Source organism: Manacus candei, unplaced genomic scaffold, assembly GCF_025592945.1.
Source record: "Manacus candei isolate 608988 ecotype Guabito, Panama unplaced genomic scaffold, ASM2559294v1 h1tg000073l, whole genome shotgun sequence".
In the NCBI taxonomy this organism is placed as follows: domain Eukaryota; kingdom Metazoa; phylum Chordata; class Aves; order Passeriformes; family Pipridae; genus Manacus; species Manacus candei.
This window is the reverse complement of record NW_026138121.1, coordinates 4981956-5000000: the sequence shown is the minus strand read 5'-3', so window position 1 is coordinate 5000000 and position 18045 is coordinate 4981956. Positions and strand designations below refer to the sequence as shown.

The 18045-nt window shown below is 66.8% G+C and overlaps 3 protein-coding genes across 5 annotated transcripts in view; 1 reads left to right on the top strand and 2 right to left on the bottom strand.

Annotated features, from left to right (window-relative positions):
• Positions 1–2849, top strand: part of LOC127480548 (myb-related transcription factor, partner of profilin-like) — a 3793-nt gene extending 944 nt beyond the window's left edge. Inside the window, exon 2 of the mRNA XM_051808774.1 lies at positions 2156–2849. Within this exon, the coding sequence (XP_051664734.1) occupies positions 2156–2670 (515 nt within the window). The 3' untranslated portion in view covers positions 2671–2849. The remainder of the gene's footprint in view (positions 1–2155) is intronic.
• Positions 2850–3352: 503 nt separating this feature from the next.
• Positions 3353–8226, bottom strand: SHISA4 (shisa family member 4). Its single transcript, XM_051808792.1, has 5 exons — positions 7757–8226; positions 6490–6661; positions 5284–5417; positions 3828–4007; positions 3353–3734 (listed from the first exon to the last, which is right to left on the bottom strand). Exons 1-5 carry the CDS (start codon positions 7827–7829, stop codon positions 3688–3690), a joined length of 606 nt encoding a protein of 201 aa, XP_051664752.1. The 5' UTR covers positions 7830–8226; the 3' UTR covers positions 3353–3687.
• An 811-nt stretch (positions 8227–9037) lies between these two features.
• INAVA (innate immunity activator) lies at positions 9038–16993 on the bottom strand. Of its 3 annotated transcripts, XM_051808735.1 has the most exons (9): positions 16888–16993; positions 16206–16330; positions 15594–15713; positions 13798–14002; positions 12531–12584; positions 11629–12031; positions 11177–11248; positions 10571–11108; positions 9278–9510 (listed from the first exon to the last, which is right to left on the bottom strand). In XM_051808735.1, exons 1-9 carry the CDS (start codon positions 16958–16960, stop codon positions 9424–9426), a joined length of 1677 nt encoding a protein of 558 aa, XP_051664695.1. In that variant the 5' UTR covers positions 16961–16993; the 3' UTR covers positions 9278–9423. The 3 variants fall into 3 exon arrangements, with proteins under 3 accessions (XP_051664694.1, XP_051664695.1, XP_051664696.1); XM_051808734.1 differs by having other exon boundaries at positions 9038–9510; positions 10571–11248; XM_051808736.1 differs by lacking the exon at positions 11177–11248.
• Between the last annotated feature and the right edge of the window lie 1052 nt (positions 16994–18045).

Here is an 18045-nt window from a genome sequence, read left to right as displayed (position 1 = left end):
GGGACTGAGACCGGGATGAGGACAGGGGAAACAGGATGGGAATGAAGGGAACAGGATGAGGACGAGACAGAGACATGGTGGAATGGGATGGGAATGAGGGGAATGGAAACAGGACCGGGACAAGGATGGTGGAAATGGGATGCAGACAGAGGGAAGGGGATGGGGATGTGGGGAAACAGGGCAGCGACATGGGGGAAGGGAATGGGAGAGGGGGAACGGAATGGGAATGAGGGGGAATGGGATGGAGATGGAATGGGGATGGGGCAGGGGCATGGGGGAACGGGATGGGGACAAGGCAAACAGGACTGGGACCAGGACAGTGGAAACAGGATGGGGATGGAGGGAGCAGGATGGGGACACAGAGGAACAGGATGGGATTGAGGGGAATGGAAATGGGACCAGGACAAGGACAGGAGAAATGGGATGGGGATGGAAGGAATGGGATGGGGGTGTGGGGGAATGGGGCAGGGACACGATTGAATGGGATGGGAATGAGGGGGAACGGGATAGGAATAATGGGAATGGAAACAGGACTGGGATGAGGATGGGGGAAATGGGATGGGGATGGGGGGAATGGGATGGGGACGGGGAAATGGGGATGTGGGGGAACGGGGCAGGGATACACGGGAATGGGATGGGGGCCAGGGGATGGGGCAGGGACATGGGAGGGCTGGGGCTGGGGTGAAGCAGTGAAGGCACAGGGATGTGGAGAACAAGGACATGGACATGGGAAACCAGGAATGGGACTGGGATGTGGAGGAATGGGACGGGGCTGAGGGGATGCTGGGTCCAGGATACAGGGGGACTAGGACCAGGATGTGGGGGACCAGGACAGGGACATGGGACACCAGGACAGGGACACAGGGGCACTGGGACCAGGACAGGGGTTTGGAGGGACAGGGACATGGGGACCCAGGACAGGGACATGGGGGCCAAGGACAGGGACATGGGGACATGGGATAGGATGACATGGGTTGCAGGCCTGGGATGGGGTGGAACAGGACAGAGGGGAATGGGACCAGGATGTGGGGACTAGGGACAGAGATGTGAGGGACCAGAACACAGACACAGGGACACTGGGAGCGGGACAGGTGCGTGGAGGGACAGGAACACAGGGGAACTGAAGTGGGACCTGAGGGAACCAGGACACAGAGCACCAGGTCAGGGACAGGGGAACTGGGACAGGGACATAGGGAAATGGGAGGGGACACAGGGACAGGAGAGAGGGACAGGGACATGGAGGACCAGGACAGGGACGTGGGTGACAGAGACAGTAACAGGGGCACTGGGACTGGGACAGGAGGATACCAGGATCAGGACAGGGATATGGGGGACCAGGACACAGGGGAGTGGGACAGAGATAAGGGGAACTGGGGCAGGGATGTGGGGGACAAAGGACCAGGATGTATGAGGATCCTGAGACTGTGACAGGGACACTGGGACCAGGACGTGGGTGATCCAGGCGTGTGAGGGACATGGGAGCACCAGGACCAGGACAGGTGTGTGGAGGGACAGGGACAGGGACATGGGGGACAAGGACCAGGACGTGAGGGGACACAGGGACAGACACAGAGAAACAGGACAGGGACATGGAGGAATGGGACAGGGACACAGGGCACTGGGACCGGGACTGAGGTGTGGAGGGACCAGGACAGGGACAATGGGGCCATGACATGGGGAACCAGGACGTGGGTCCAAGGGACCAAGGCAGGGACATGGAGGGACTGGGACAGGGATGTGGGGGAACAGGGACCAGCACAGGGACAGGGGGGACAGGGACAGGGGGGCATCAGGGCAGGGACAGGTGTGTGGAGGGACCAGGACACGGGGGCAGTGTCAGGTGCACTGGGACCAGGTCAAGGGGACTCAGGGCAGGGACATGGAGGATTTCGGGCAGGGGGGACCAGGATGGGGACACAGTCCCAGGGGAACAGGGCAGGGACATGGAGGGACTGGGAGACACAGCCACGAAGGGACTGGGACCAGGATGTGGGGAAAACCAGGACCGGGACACTGGGACCAGTACAGGTGGGTGGAGGGACCGGGGCAGGGACAGAGGGGACTGTGACAGGGACACTGGGACCGGGACGTGGGACGGACAAGGGGATCAGTCACTTGGGAGGGATCCCACAGCTGCTCCCCCTCCCCCCCACAGGCGTCAAGGAGGAGCTGCTGAAGGAGGAGCCAGTGGAGGTGAAGACTGAGCCCGACGGCATTCCCGGTGTTCCCGTCGTTCCTGACACTCCCGGCGTCCCCGGTCGCGGCTCCGAGCGGCGCTTGCCCCGCGAGGGCTGGAGCGGAAGCCCCCCGCCCCCCGCGCCCCCCGAAGTGGCGCTGGGCGAGCTGGGGGGGCGGCAGGACCCGCTGGGCTCTGACCTCCCGAGCCTCCTCCTGGAGCCCGATCGGGAGCCGGGCCGGCTGAGCCGGGCCGAGAGTCCCCCCGGGGCGGGGGGGCCGAGCGGGACCCTCGAGAGCCCCGAGCTGAGCCTGGCACGCTCCGGCGAGCGGCTGGTGCGGGAGATGCGGGAATTCCGCCGGGAATACGCCGAGAGCCGGCGGGAGACCGCGGCGGTGCTGCGGGGCATCGCCCAGGCGCTGGCAGCGCTCGGCCGCAGCCTCTCCGACATCCGAGACCTCTACCTCCGGGACAGGGGGGTCCCCAGGCCCTGAGCCCCCTCCCCGCGCCACGCAGCTGGCTGTGTGTGCCCCCCGGGCCGGCGGGGACACCCCCACCCCTCCGTCCAGTGCCCGCCTCGCGGCTTTTATTCTTAATTTTTATTATTATTTTTTCTTGGCCCCTCAGTCCCCACTCGAATAAAACTCAGAGGTGCCCCCCCGGCTGCCCCCCAGCCCCAGGATGTTCGAGGGGTTTTTGGGGGGATGGGGGGTGGGGTTGCATCCCCGGGGGGGCCGCCTGGCTTTTCCCCCCACTGGAAGCAAAGGTGGTCCCAAATATCCCCCCACCCCGGTCCTGGTGATGGTTTGGGGGGGGTGGATCCCACCAGGAGCAACCATTGGGGTGACCCCCCCTTCCTCCCAGAGGACCTGACCAGGAGAGGGGGTGGATGGGGGAATTGACCCCTCTCCCAGCACTAAATTGGCCATTTTCTCACCCAAAATGTGCCCGGGGGTGGTTTCGTGTTCTAATTTTCGAGTGGGACTGGCAGGGGCAGCGCTCTCAGGCCGGTTCATCCCAGCGGCTGATTTGGTGGGCCTGCACGTCCCAACAACATTCCGAGGTGGTGAAGCCCCGGGAGCAGAAGGAGTTTATGTCCCCCCCACCTCTGACAGCTCCCGGGGGGGACGAGGGGGTTCTGCCCCCCCATTCCGGAGCCACCAAACCGACACCGCGTGGGCACAAGAAGTGGTTTAATGCCAATCCTGGGGGGGACGGGGCGAAGAGCCCCGGGGGGGGGGAATCCAGGGGTGGTCGTGAAGGGGGGCACCGGCGCCCGGCCCTCGGGGGACCCCCCTGGGGACCCCCCCGCGGGTACCCGTGTCCGTGGGCACCCAGAGGCGGGGGGGCGGCCCCCCACAAAGGGCCCAGTGTGCAGGACAAGGGCCACCCTGTGCCGCTGCCGCCGCGTCCCCCCGCGCTGGGGCACCCCCCCAGCGCCTCGGGGGGGGGCGGGGGTCCCCAGCCCGGCCCCGCTGGCCGGCGGCGGGTGCGGGGGTCCCCGGGGGGGCTCAGGCTCCGGGATAACTGGGCTGTGGCGGGGCGTAGGGTGGGGTTGCTGCGGAGAGAGCACACGGGGGAGTCACCCCCTGCCAGCCCAGCGGGCCCCCCGCGGGACGGGGGGGTCCCCGCGCCCCCCCCCACTGCTCACCTGTGGGGTTGTAGACAGGGGGCCCCGAGGGGTACACGGGGTACTGGGCGGGCCCGGGAGGGGGGTACATGGCCATGGGGGTGAAGCCGGGCTGGGGGGGTGCGGGGCCGGCTTTGGGGTCCACGGGGAACGGCGCCGGGGGGGCCGCGGGGGGGTAGCTGGACAGGGGGATCTCCGGGCCTGCGGGAGAGATGGGGGGGCTGCAGCACCCTGGGCACGGCGGCGGTGCCCAGGGGTGTCCGTGCCCCTCGGGAGGTGGGTGGACACCAGCGTGGTACCAGCAGCACCCCCACACCCCAGTGCCCGAATCTCCCCCCTCCTGCATTTCTCCAGGCTCCACAACCTCGGCCCCCCAAGTCCCCACACACGGTACCCTCAGGACCCTCCTGCCGCCCCCCCGTCCCTGCAGCTCCCCCCTCCTGCACCCCAACCCCCCTGCACCCCTCCAGCCCCTCCCAACCTCCTCCCGTCCCTGCAGCGACCCCCCTGCACCTCCCACCCCTGCACCCCCCTGCACCCCCAATTCCCCTCTCCATCCCTCCAGGCCCCCTCAACCCCCTCTGCCCCCCTGGACCTCCAGGACCCTCCTGCACCCCCTCTCCTGCACCCCCCATCCCTCCAGACCTCTCCCCAACACCCCAAATCCCTCCTGCTTCCCTCCAGCCCCCCCAGTTCCTTCAGGACCCTCATACACCCCCCTTCTCCTGCACCCCCCCACCTCTGCACCACCTCATCCCTGCAACCCCCCACACACCCCAATTCCCCCCCACGCCCTGGACCTCCGGGCCCTTCCTGCACCCCCCCCGCACCTCCCCCTGCACCCCCCATCCCTGCTACCCCCACCCCCCCAGGACCTCTCAACACCCCAAGTCTTGCCTGCTTCCCTCCAGCCCCCCCAGTTCCTTCAGGACCCCCCTCCTCCTGCACCTCCCCACTCCTACACCCCCCACCATAAGCCCCCTCATCCTGTCCCGTCAATTCCCCTCCCCCATACCTCCAAGACCCTCCTTCACCCTCCCTCCCCCCTCCTTCCTCCTGCCCCCTCCAGTCCTACACTCCCTCCACACCCCCCTTGCCCCCTGTTCTGCCCCTCCCCCGAATCCCCGCTGCATCCCTCCCGCCCCCCAATTCCCCTCCCATGAGGGTACCTACGGGACCTTCATGCATCCCCATTGCTGCCCCCCCATTCCTGCACCTGCCCTTCTTGCACCACCCCATTCCTGCACCACCCCCATTCCTACACCAACCCCTTCCTCCTGCACCCCCTCGTCCCTACAGGCCCCCCCCCCAGTTCCCCCCGATATTCCCTCGGACCCCCCAGTATCTCCCCCACCCCTCGCCCCCCCCGGCTCCTGCTCCTCCCACTCCTCCTGCACCTCCAGGACCCCCCTGCACCCCCCACTCATCCCCCTCCCTCCTCCTGCCCCCCGTGCCTCCCGTGCCCACCGTGCCCCACCTGCCAGGGGGGTGGGCGGGGCCCGGCGCCGCTGGTACAGGTAGCAGCAGGAGCACATGAAGCAGCACACGATGGTGGTGACAATGGCGATGAAGAGCACCACGGCCGAGGCGATGCCCGCGATGGTCTTGGGGCTGCGGGAGGGACCCCCGAGCATGGGCACGGGGGCCTGGGGGGTACCGCCAGCACCCTCACCCCAGCCAGTGCTCGGTGGTGTTGCCCAGGGACACTGCCAGTGCCCAGTGCCCAGGGACACTGCCCAGAGACACTGCCAGTGCCCAGTGACAGTGCCCAGGGACACTGCCAGCGCTGAGGGACCAGTGACAGACCAGTGACCAGGGACACTGCCCAGAGACACTGTCAGCACCCAGTGGCCAGTGATCAGTACCAGTGACAGTGACCAGTGACCAGTACCAGGGATACTTGCCCAGGGACACTGCCAGTGCCCAATGCCCAGTACCAGTGCCCAATGTCCAGTGACACTACACTGGCCAGTGACACTGTCAGCACCCAGCACCCAGTACCAGTGCCCAGTACCAGTCCCCAGCACCCAGTGCACAGCAACCAGTACAAGTGCCCAGTACCAGTGCTCAGCAGCCAGTGTCCAGTGCCTAGGGCCCAGCATCCAGTACTAGTACCCAGCACCCAGTACCAATGCCCAGGGCCTAGTACCAGTGCCCAAGGCCCAACAACGCAGTACCACTGCCCAGCACCCAGCACCACTGCCCAATGCCCAGCACCCAGTGCTCAGTGTCCAGCACCCCGTGCCCCTGCCCAGTATCAGTGCCCAACACCAGTGTACAGCACCCAGCGTCCAGCACCCAATGCCCACCATCCAGTACCCAGTACCAGTGCCCAGTGCTCAGCACTAACACCCAGCACCACTGCCCCATGACCAACACCCAGTACCACAGCCCAGGACCGATGCCCAGCACCAGCACCCAGTCCCAGCACCAACACCCAGCACCACTGCCCCATGACCAACACCCAGTACCACAGCCCAGGACCGATGCCCAGCACCAGCACCCAGTCCCAGCACCAACATCCAGTCCCAGTGCCCAGAACCCAGTCCCAGCTCTCAGCACCAACATCCAGTCCCAGTCCCCAGCACCCAGCCCCCCAGTCCCAATGCCCAGCACCCAGTCTCAGCGCCCAGTAGGAACCCCCAGCGCCCTGGGGATGCCCCCCGTGTCCCCACAGCGGCACCTGAAGGCGAGGCAGTGTCGCTGCTGGCGCTCGGTGAGCAGTCGCAGGGGGTCCCTGCAGCAGTAGCGCTGGTGGCAGGTACCGCAGCAGAAGGTGAAGAACTCGCAGTCGAAGCCCGGGTGCCACGAGCCGTTCCTGTCCACATACCATAGGCAGTCCTCGCCCCCGGCCACTGCGGAGGGTCACCTGTCACCGGGGCCTCGGGCCACCCGGCCACCCTGCCCCGGGGGCACTGGCAGCGCCACACACACCCCTGCCCCACGTGGCACAACCTGGACCCCGCCGTGTCCTAGGCTGCTGCTCCCCCTGCACCCCGGTCCATCCTGCCCTGTGCCCACCCCTGGGCTCCGGTCCATCCTGCTCCAGGGATCCTCAAAATGTGCCCCTATGTGACCTCAATATTCCGCTCCATCCTGCCCCATGGACCCCCAAATTGTGCCCCTACATACCCCCAAAACCTTCCTCCCTCCTGCCTCACGGACCCCCAAACTGTTCCCCTATGTACCCCCAATATTCTGCTCCATCCTGTCCCATGGACCCCTCCCTCCTGCCCCACGGACACCCAAAATGTGTCCCTCTGTCCCCCCACCTCCGGTCCCTGTGCACCCCCCCACACTCTGTCCTGCCCCCCACCCCTGCAGACCCCTTTCCATGCCACGCAGCTCCTGGACCCCTCTGGTCCCCTGAGCCCCCCCGTCCCCCCTCCCGGATGCTCCAGTGGCACCTCCCGTCCTATTTCTGGCCGGAGCCACCTGTTTTCCCAGAAATAGCCGCGGATCCAGGCCCGGGGGCGGCGGGAGGCGCCGGGGCAGCGGGCGGGGAGCCGCGGCCGTGGGCTTCCTTCCTCCCGCGGGGGTCTCCCAGGGGGCCGCGCACCCCAAAAAGAGCCCCCGGCAGCTCAGGGCTGAGTGGGGAAACTGAGGCACGGGGGGCAGCGAGCGTGGGAACCCCCCACATCCCCCGGCGTGAGCACCCCGGCTCCATACCCACTGCTCCCGGGGACCGGTAGCTCCCGGGGACCCCGAAAATGGGAAATGGGGGGTTGTTCTTCGTGGGAGACACAGAGCCCGGGGGGCACGTTGGTGAAAGGGTGAAAGGGGCCGCGTGTGGTGAGTGACGATCACGGCCGGTGGCCTCACCGGGACCCCCCGGTCAGGGGGGTGGCCCCGGATCCCCCCCAGCAGGAACCCCCCGGTCACAGGCGGTGTCACCGCGTCCCATCTCAGGGTGGCACCGGGCTCCCCCTCCCCGGGCCCCCATGTCTCACCCATCGAGGTGGCCATGGCCACCAGCAGGGTCCCGGCCAGGGGCCACCTGCCCCCGGAGCCACCGGGCCCCATCGTGGGGCCGGGCCCGCTGTCCCCGCTCAGCACTGCCCGGGGCGGGGGCGAAGGCTGCGCTGCGGCACCGGGGCCTCTCCTGGTGCCTCCCGGTTCCTCCCGGGGCCGCGGGGCCGCTCCCGGTGCCTGCCGGTGTCTCCTGGTGCCTCCCGGTGCCTGCCGGTGTCTCTTGGTGCCTCCCGGTGCCGCCCGGTGTCTGCCTCCCGGTGCCTCCCGATGTCCCCTGGTGCCGCCCGGTGCCTCCCGGTGCTGCTGTCTCCCGGTGCCGCAGTGGTGCTCCGAGCGTCCCCCGGTGCCTGCCGGTGCCTGCCGGTGCCCCCCGGCGCGGGGCGGGCGCAGGCCCGCAGTGACGCTGCAGCCGGCGGCGCTCGGTCGGTCCGTGCCCGGTGTCCCCCCCCACTCGGCACCGCCCCCCGCCGCAGCCACCGGCCCCCGCCCGCCCCCGGCGGGAGGAGCGGCCCCGCCGGTGCCGGGCGCGGCCGGGGGATGAGGAGATGCCCTGAGTGGTCCCTCCGGCATCTTCCGCCACTCCCCTGCCCCCCGTGTCTCTCCTCTGCCTGCACCCCGTCCTTTCACGGGCACCCCTTCCCCCCACACCATTTCCTGCAGCCAACCCCTTCCCTACACCCTGCACCCCAACAGTTCCCCTCCCATCATCCCTCCTCCACCCCACTCCACCCCTGCGCCCCTTATTTCCCTCCTCTGCACCCCATCCCTTCCCTGCACCCCTTCTCCCACCCCATCCCACCCCTGCACCCCTTATTTCCCTTTCCTGCACCCCATCATTTCCCCTCCCAGCACCCCTTCTCCCACCCCAGCCTTTCCCTGAATCCCTTATTTCCCTCCTCCTGCACCCCATCCCCTGCACCCTTCCTGCCCACCCCCTTGCCCCCCTCCCCTGCCCCCTATCCCTGCCCCCCATCCTTCTCCTCTACCCCTTCCCCTCCCTGAGCCCCGTTTCCCAGTCCCCCATTCCAGCCACGCTCACTGAGTGCTGGGTTGGCACAGCTGGACCTGGGGCACCCCCCTGGGCACTAGGGAACCCCCCTGGCACTGGGGACATCCCCCAGGGCACTGGGACATCCCCTTGGGCACTGGGGAACCCCCCTGGCACTTGGGGCACCCCCTGGCACTGGGGGCATCCCACCACTTCCCTGAGCACAGCTAGAGACCAAAATCCCAGAGCCCCAACCTGGCAGCACCAACTGTCCCCAGGGATGGGGATCCCGGGAGGGGACAGGGCTGGGGACACGGAGGTGACACATCTCGAGAGTGACACATCCCAAAACCCACCTTTATTAGAGACCAGAACCCCAAACTGAGGATCGTGGTGACATCGGGGTCACAGTGTCACCATCAGCACCACGGTCAAGGTGTCACCGTCACCATCAGGGTGATGGTGTCACCATCAGCATTGGGGTCACAGTGTCACCAGTGTCACCATCAGCACTGTGGTGCCGGTGCCACTGAGGCCACACGGGGTGGGGGCCAGCCCGTGCCACCCCACCGTGCCTCCCCCCCGTGTCCCCACATCGGGGTGGGGGGTCCCTGGGCCAGCCAGGCTGTGCCCCCCAGCCCGGGCTGGGGGCTCTGCTCACACTTGTGTGATGATCTCACCGTTCTCAGGCACGTAGAGCTGCACGGGTACCCCGGGCACCGAGCGCCGCAGCACGGGGGGGGCCTGGGGGGCACGGGGAGCACGTGGGTGCCGGCACCCCACACTGTACTGGGCACCCCACTCTGTGCTGGGCAACCCCCAGGGCACCCCCCGGGGCACCTTCACCCTGTGCTGGGCACCCTGGAGCAGGACTGGGGTCCCTGGTGGGTCCCTGGTGCAGGACCAAGACCCTAAAGGGGCTCCTGGGGTGGGACTGGGTCCTACAAGGGCCCTTGGGGCAGGACCACGGTCCCAGGAGGGTTCTTGGGGCAGGATTGGGGTCCCACAAGGGTCTCTGGGGAAGGACCAAGACCCTAAAGAAGTTCTCGGGGTGGGACAGGGGTCCCACAATGGTCCCTGGGGCACAACCAGGACCTTAAGAGGGTTCCTGGAGCAGGATGGGGTCCCATGTGGGTCCCAGGGGCAGGAGCAAGACTCTAAAGGGGCGCCTTGGCACCCCCTGGGGCAGAGGCTGGGGAGGTTTGTGGGGGTACAGCTGTAGGTCCCCATTTGTCCGATGTTGCTGTGCCATGGGGAACCCCCCCCAGCGGGACCAGGGAGAAGGGGGGGACTGGCCCTCAAAATGTCAGTAGGGACCCCCCTGCCCAGGGGTACCTCAGTGCTGCCCCCGGGACCCCCGTGGGTCTGGCTGGTGGGCCCCTGGGTATGACCAGAGGGACTCACTGGGACCCCAATCCCACCCCAGGGACCCCCTTAAGGTCCTGTTCCTGCCCCAGAGACCCTTGTAGGACCCCAGTCCTGCCCCAGGGACGCTCGTGGGACCCCAATCCTGCCCCAGGGACCCTCGTGGGACCTTAATCCTGCCCCAGGGACCCTTGTAGGACCCCAATCCCACCCCAGGGACCCCCTTAAGGTCCTGTTCCTGCCCCAGGGATCCTTGTAGGACCCCAGTCCTGCCCCACGGACCCTCGTGGGACCCCAATTCCTCCCCATGGATGCCCTCAGGACCCCACATCCACTCTGGGGACCCCACCAGAGCCAGACATCACCTGACCCCACCTCAGGGTGACCCTCCCCCCGCAAGGCAGCCCCCCGGGGGTGCCCCCAGCCCCCCGTGTCCTACCTGGACTCGCGAGAGCACGGCCAGGGCGAGGGGCCCGTCCCCGGGGGTCCCTCCGGGGGGTCTCCCGAGGGCCGCCTCCCTGTCCAGGGAGTGCGGGCGCGCCCCCCGCAGCCGCGCGCGCTGGTGCCACGAGCGGAGCTCCTCGGTGACGGCGGCGCGGGAGAGGCCCCGGGCCCCGCCGTAGTCCTTGAGCGAGGGGGTCCGGACGATGCGGGAGCGGGAGGGCACGAGGCGCTGGTACCGCAGCGGGGCCAGGTCCTGCTCCAACAGGAGCCCCGAGGGGGGCGGCTGGACCCGGGGGGGGCCCCGCGGGCGAGGCCCGGGCAGGGACAGGGGCGCGGCGAGGGACCCGTCGGGGCCGGAGCCGCCCGGGGAGGGCGCGCGGGACACGCTGGACACGCTGGACACGCTTTCGGCCGATCCCGAGAGGAACGAGGGGCCCGCGGGTGGCGGGAATGACACCGCGCAGTGCGGGGGGCGGCGGCGGGGCCCGGGGGGGCGGCCCCGGGGCTCCAGGGGCGGCCAGGGTGGATCCAACCTGGGAAAAGAGAGGGATCACCCTGGGAAAAGAGAGGGATCGCCCTGGGGAGGGGACAGGGATCCAACCTGTGGAGGGGACAGGGATCCATCCTGGGGAAAGGAGAGGGATCCACCCTGGGCGAAGGACATGGATCCATCCTGGGGAAAGGTCACGGAACCCCATGGTTGGAGAGTGGAGCTAATACCATGGCACTGGAGCTCCAGCCTCCCATGGGATTATCTCCATCCTCCCTGTGGGGCCAAGCTCCAGCCTCCCATGGGGCTGTCTCCAGCCTCCTCCCATGGGCTATCTCCACCCTTCCTGTGGGATTTTCTCCAACCTCCTCCCCATGGGTTGAGCTCCTTCATCTTCACAGGGTTATTTCCATCCTCTTTCCTATGGATTGAGCTTCATCCTCCCCATGGTATCCTCTCCATCCTCCCCATGGGATCCTCTCCATGGAATCTCCTCCATCCTCTCCCCACGGGGTCCCCCCCTCCCTCCTTCTCCCATGTCCCCTGCCGTGCCCAGGCCGTACCTCCAGGCTTGGCTCTGTCCCCTCCGTGCCAGTGTCTCCGGGGTGCCGGGAGCACTGGATCCCCCCTGTTGGCACAGCACCAGGGTCCTCATGGGGACAAACCGGTAGGGAGGGTCCCCTGGCCTGGCCGCCGGGGGGGCTGCAGGGTCGGGGCTGCTGGGGGTGACCAGGGGGGACCCCAGGGGGGACCCCAGGTAGCACCGAGAGCTCCGGGTTTCCCCATTCCCGGTGTTGATTCCAGGATTTCTGCCCCTCTCATAGGGTCTGTCCAGGCTGGTCTCCTGCCAGGGGCTGGGGGAGGATGGGGGCGGTCCCGACCCCTCCTCCTCCTCCTCCTCCTCAGTGGCGTCCTCAGGGGATGGGGACCTCCGTGGGGTGGCAGGTCCTGGTGGCCGTGTGTCCTCTGTGGGAGAGAGGGAGTGCTGAGATGAAGGGGACACAGGAAGGGATGGGATGGGATGGGATGGGGTGGGATGGGATGGGGTGGGATGGGATGGGATGGGATGGGATGGGATGGGATGGGATGGGATGGGATGGGATGGGATGGGATGGGTGGAGGGGACACGGGGGGATGGATGGAGGGGACAGGTGGATGGTTGGAATGGAGGGAACACACAGGGAATTGGGATGGAGGGGACATACACAGTGGGATGGGATGGAGAGGAACATGAGGGGAATGAGATGGAGAGGACACGAGGGGGGTGGGATGGAGAGGAACATGAGGGGGATGGGATGGAGAGGAACAGGGAGGGATGGGATGGAGGGAACCTGAGGGGAATGGGGTGGAGGGGAACAGGGAGGGATGGGATGAGGGGACACGTGAAGTGTTTGGGATGGAGAGGACACATGGGGGGTACTCCCATGTCTGCCCAGACCCCCCCCACTCCCTTCCACTCCCTTACCCTCCTCCAGCAGGCCCGTGTCAGACAGGGAGCTCTCCTCGGAGCCGCTGAGCTCTGCGGGGCCGGAACAGGAACAGGGGGGAGAGGGACGGGGGAAAGGGGGCACGGTGAGAGCAGAGCTGGAGCCGCCGCCGGTGCCCAAACTCTCCCACGGCCCCGCCACCTCCCAGCGCGTCCCCGCGGGGCTCCGCTCCCCCCTTTTTCCCTCCCTCCCTCTTCCCCTCCCTTCCTTCCTCCCTTCACGCCACCTGTCCCGACACGCTCCGGTACCGGCCGGGCCGGCTCTGCCCAGCCGGGCAGCTCCCAACCTGCTCCCAACCTGCTCCTGGCCTCATCCCAGCCTGTTCCCAGCCTGTTCCCCGCCTCATCCCAGCCTGATCCCAATCCGATCCCAGCCTCATCCCAGCCTGCCCGGGCTGGGCACGTCGGGGGCATGGGCAGGGAAGGAGCCACCACGGCCCCGGTCCTTGCAAGGGGACAGGGATGGGACGGGGCCGAGAAGAGAGTGGGACCCCCTGGATGGCTCGGGATGGGACACGGGATGGGACACGGCAGCGGGGCCACATCCTGCCCCCCTTTGGGGTGCAGGGGATGGGGGATCAGAGGGAGTTCTGGGGTGCAAGCAACAGGGGTGAAGTGCTGGGGGGCGTTCAGGGGTGCAATCAATGGGGTGAAGCATTGGGGTGCATTGAGGGGGCGAAGTTTTGAGGTGCTGTCAAGGGGTGGAATCAGTGGGGTGAAGTACTGGGGTGCATTTAGGGGTGCAATCAATGGGGTGAAGTACTGGGGTGCATTGAGGGGTGAAGTTTTGGGGTGCTCTCAGGATGTGGAATCAATAGGGTGAAGTACTGAGGTGCATTCGAGGTGCTATAAATGGGGTTAAGTTTTGGGGTGCACTCAACAGGGTGCATTCACAGGGAGGGCATGTTGGGGTGCACATCCTAGGGATGGCATTCCAGGGAGTTTCTAGGGGGGGATTGGAGGGCAGGCACTAGGGATGGTGTATTGAGGGGTACCCAAGGGGTGTGTTCAGTAGGGATAGGGAATTGGGGTGCATTCCCCAGGGATGGTATTTTGGGGGTTATCTAGGGGTGTGCATTCATTGGGGATTGAGGACTGGGGTGTACCCACTTGGAATGGGGAACTGGGGGGCATCCAGAGGGATTGGGATGGGGAATTGGAGTGCATTCCCCAGGGAGACCCCACCAAGCTGCCCCCCACTCCTCCTTCCTGCCCCCCCCTCGGCTGGGGGTCCCGGGGGTCTCACCGTGGGCAGTGCCCGTGTCCCTGTGCCCGGTCAGGAGGCGCCGCTGGCTCAGGACCTGCTCCAGGTCGCGCAGCTTCTGCTCCTCCCGCAGCGCCGCCGTTTGTCGCCGCTTCCGCAGGCGCCGCCCGATGTTCTGCTCGTGGCACAGGCGGCGAGAGGCCTCGGCGATCCGCAGCTGCAGCGCCCGTTCCCGCTCCAGGGGGTCCTGGGCACGGGGAGGAGGGTCAGGAACACGGCGGGGCCCACCGTGAGACCCCAACATCGCCCGGAGCTCTCGGAAACACGGCAGAGCCCACCCTGACAGCCCGACAGCACCCAGAGCTCTGGGAAACACAGTGGTACCCACCCTGACACCCCAACACCATCCAGAGCACTTGGCACCCCAACCAAACCCATATCACTGGGAAACACGGTGGTACCCACCCTGACACCCCGACCGCACCCAGCACATCGGCACCCCAACACATCCCATCACCTCAACACCCCAACACATCCCAACAATACCCATCATCTCACCCTGACACCCCAACAACCCCCACAGCACCGGCAAACACGGCAGCCCCCACCCTGAGAGCCCAACAGCACCCAGCACCTCAGCACCCCAACACCCACCATCGAGCACAGAACCCCAACATCTCCCAGCACCTCACTGCCCCAACACCTCCCACAGCACTTGGGACCCCAACACATCCCAACCACACCCACAGCGACACCCACCGTGACACCCCAACACTGCCCAGAGCACTGGGGAACATGGTAGAACCCACCGTGACACCCCAAGACCACCCAGAACCTCAGCACCCCAACACCACCCACAGTGACACCCGTCCTGACACCCCAACAGCACCCACAGTGCTTGGAAACACAGCGACACGCCCCATGACAACCCAGCACCTTCCAGCCCCTCGGCACCCCTGCGTCTGTGGAACCCCAACATCTCCCACCACCTCACCTGGACGGCCCAGTACCTCCCAGAGTGCCTGGAACCCCAACACCACTATCACACGCGGAACCCCAACATCTCCCAACACCTCTGAACCCCAACATCACCCACAGCACCTGGAACCCCAACATCTTCCACAGTGCTTAGAACCCCAACATCTCCAACGCCTCTGCACCCCAACAGCACCCACGGTGCCTGGAACCCCAACACCACCATCACACATGGACCCCCCAACATCTCCCAACACCTCAGCACCCCACAGCCCCCATCACTCCTGGTACCCCAACATCTCCCATCCCGCTGGAGACCCCAACAGCACCCACAGCACTTGGGACTCCCACACTTCCCACCCCCTCAGCGTCCAAGCTGACATCACACATGGAACCCCAACACATCCCATCTGCTCAACATCCCAGCACCGCCCGCGGCACCTGGAACCCCAACACATCCCATCACCTCGACACCCCAGCACCACCCATGGCACCTGGAATCCCACCTCCTCCCATCCCCCCAGCACCCCAACACCACCCATCACATTTGGGATCCCAAATCCACCCGCAGCACCCGGAATCCCAACACATCCCTTCACTGGGCACCCCGGCACCCCAACAGCATCCTGGGCGCTGGTAACCCCCACCCACGGGATCGGGACAGCGACATCCTCATGGGAGCCCTGGGCATCTTCCACAGCCCCGGGATGGGATGGGATGGATGGGATGGGTGGGATGGAATGACACGGGATGGGGATGGTGTGGGATGGCATGGGGAGGTATGGGATGGCATGGGACGGTATGGGATAGCATGGGATGAGGAGGGGTCCCCACCCCTCCCCTTTGCACCGTGGACCCCTCACCACTCCATGCAGGACAACGATCTCATCCAGTTTGAAGGCAGCCCCGATCCGGCGCCGCACCTTGGGGGGTTTCTCCCCGGCCTTCAGGGGGTACTCGTGGGGCAGCGTCCCCGTCAGCTCCTGGGACAGCACAGGGACACTGAGCGGGGACACTGCGGGGACACTGAATGGGAACACCACGGGGACACTGAGCGGGGACATTGAGTGGGGACACTGAGCGGGGACACTGCAGGAACACTGAGTGGGGACACCACGGGGACACCACAGGGACACTGAGTGGGGACATTGAGCTGTGCCACCATGGGGACATTAAGCAGTGCCACTGTGGGGACACTGAGCTGTGTCACTGCAGCAGGAGGAACAGGGCAGGCAGGGGGTCTCCGTGCTCGGGGTGGGGTCGGACCGCGGGTCCCTGTGCGTCACTCGTGGGGACACCGAGCGGGGGGGCCACCGAGGCCTGAGTGGGGGGGTCACCCCGGGGGTCCAGAGCCCCTCTCAGGGTTAGGGGGGTTCACATAGGGGGTCCCGAGTCCCTCTTAGGGCTGGGGGGGGGGGTCACCCCGGGGGTCTCGGGTTAGGGGGGTCACCCCGGGGGTCCCGAGCCCCTCTCACCGCCTCCCGCAGGCAGAGCCGCCGCAGCTCCTGCACGCAGCCCTCGAGCCGCGCCTCCAGCGCCTGCTGCTGCCGCCGCCCCGCCTGCACCCGCTCCTTCGGGGGGGGCACCGGGCTGGCCGGGCCTGGGGGGGACACGGACGGGGGCACGGACCCATGAGGGCACGGGGGGCAGCCGGGCACCACCCCCCGGCCCCCGCAATCGGTGCATGTCAAGGCCGGTGGGAGGAAAAAGCAGCCGTGACCCCCCCCCAGAGTAGCACCCACGGGTGTTCCAGCCCCTCCGGGGTATCCATGACCCCCCCAGCAGCACCCACGGGTGTTCCAGCCCCTCCGGGGTATCCATGACCCCCCCAGCAGCACCCTCGGGGGTTCCAGCCCCCCCGGCAGAGCCGTGCCGCCGCCGCGGGGGAGGCACAGGGGGAAGGTTTCACCCTGACTCACCCCCCCGCCCCCCCCCCGCTAAACCTGGCTGAGCCAAACCCTGTCCAGAGCACCCCCCGCCCCCCCAAACCCGGGGGCACCTCCCGTGTCCCCCCCCATTCCTCCAAACCTCCCCCCCCGAGCAGCTTTGGGATGTCCCCACGGTGTCCCCCCGCGTTCAAGCGGCCCGTCCTCAGCCTGGGGGGGGGCACGTCTGTCAGAGCACCCATGGGGGGGGACCAAAGGCCCCCGTTCTCACCCGAGAGCAGCATGATCCCGCTGTCGTCGTCACTCGCCTCCCCCATTCCGTGCCGGGACCCTGCAGGTGACATTGGGGACACACCTCGCCCCCGGCCCCCCCGAGGCAGCACCTATGGTTGCGCCCCCCCCCCCGGCACCCCCAAACCCCCCGCACGGCCCCGGCGGGAAGGCGAGGCTGTGTTTGCTTTGCCTTCCTGTAGGTCCTACCATAAACAAAGGGTGCGGACTGGCGCGGGGGGGGGGGGGAACACCCTCGAGGGGGTCAAAGGTGCTCAGGGTGCGGCGGGGGGGGCGGGGGGGCGGTTTCGCTGGGCGCCTCTCCCAGTTTTCCTTTCTTTTCCCTCCGAGCTCCGGCGGCTCCTGGGGGGTGGGACCCGGGAAAAGGGGGGTCCCCGGCACCCCGAGAGCCCCCCAAACTCTTGGGGGGTGTGAAGCAGTGGGAGAGGGCGTGGGGGGGGGTCTCCCCCCACTGTCCAGTGCCATCGTGCCTCAGTTTCCCTGAGTCGCTGCTTGTTGCACCCCCAGGATGGGGGGGCTCAGGGGGATCCCAGGGGGGCTCAGGGGGGCCCCAGGGGTCTCGAGGGGATCCCGGGGGGGTCGCAAGGGGTCTCGGGGAGGGGGGATCCCTTACCTGGGCCCCGCCACCGCCGCCGCTGCCGCGCCCGGGCCCGGGCGGGTCTGGGCTTGACCCGGGGGAGGAGCGGGGAGAGAAAAACCGGCCCCAGAATGGGATGGGATAAATGGGATGGGATGGGGTGGGATAAATGGGATAAATGGAATGGGATGGCATGGCATGGGATAAATGGGATAAATCTGATAAGTAGGATAAACGAGATGAGATGGGGTAAATCTGATAAATGGAATGGGATGGGATGGGATGGGATAAATAGGACAAATGGAATGGGATAAATGGGATGGATGGGATGGGATGGGATGGGATGGGATGGGATGGGATGGGATGGGATGGGATGGGATAAATGGGATAAATCTGATGAGTAGGATAAATGGGATGAGATGGGATAAATCTGATAATGGGATGGCATGGCATGGGATGGCATGGGATAAATAGGACAAATGGAATTGGATAAATAGGATAAATGGGATGGGATGGGATGGGATGGGATGGGGGATGGGCAGATACATGGGTGGATGGATG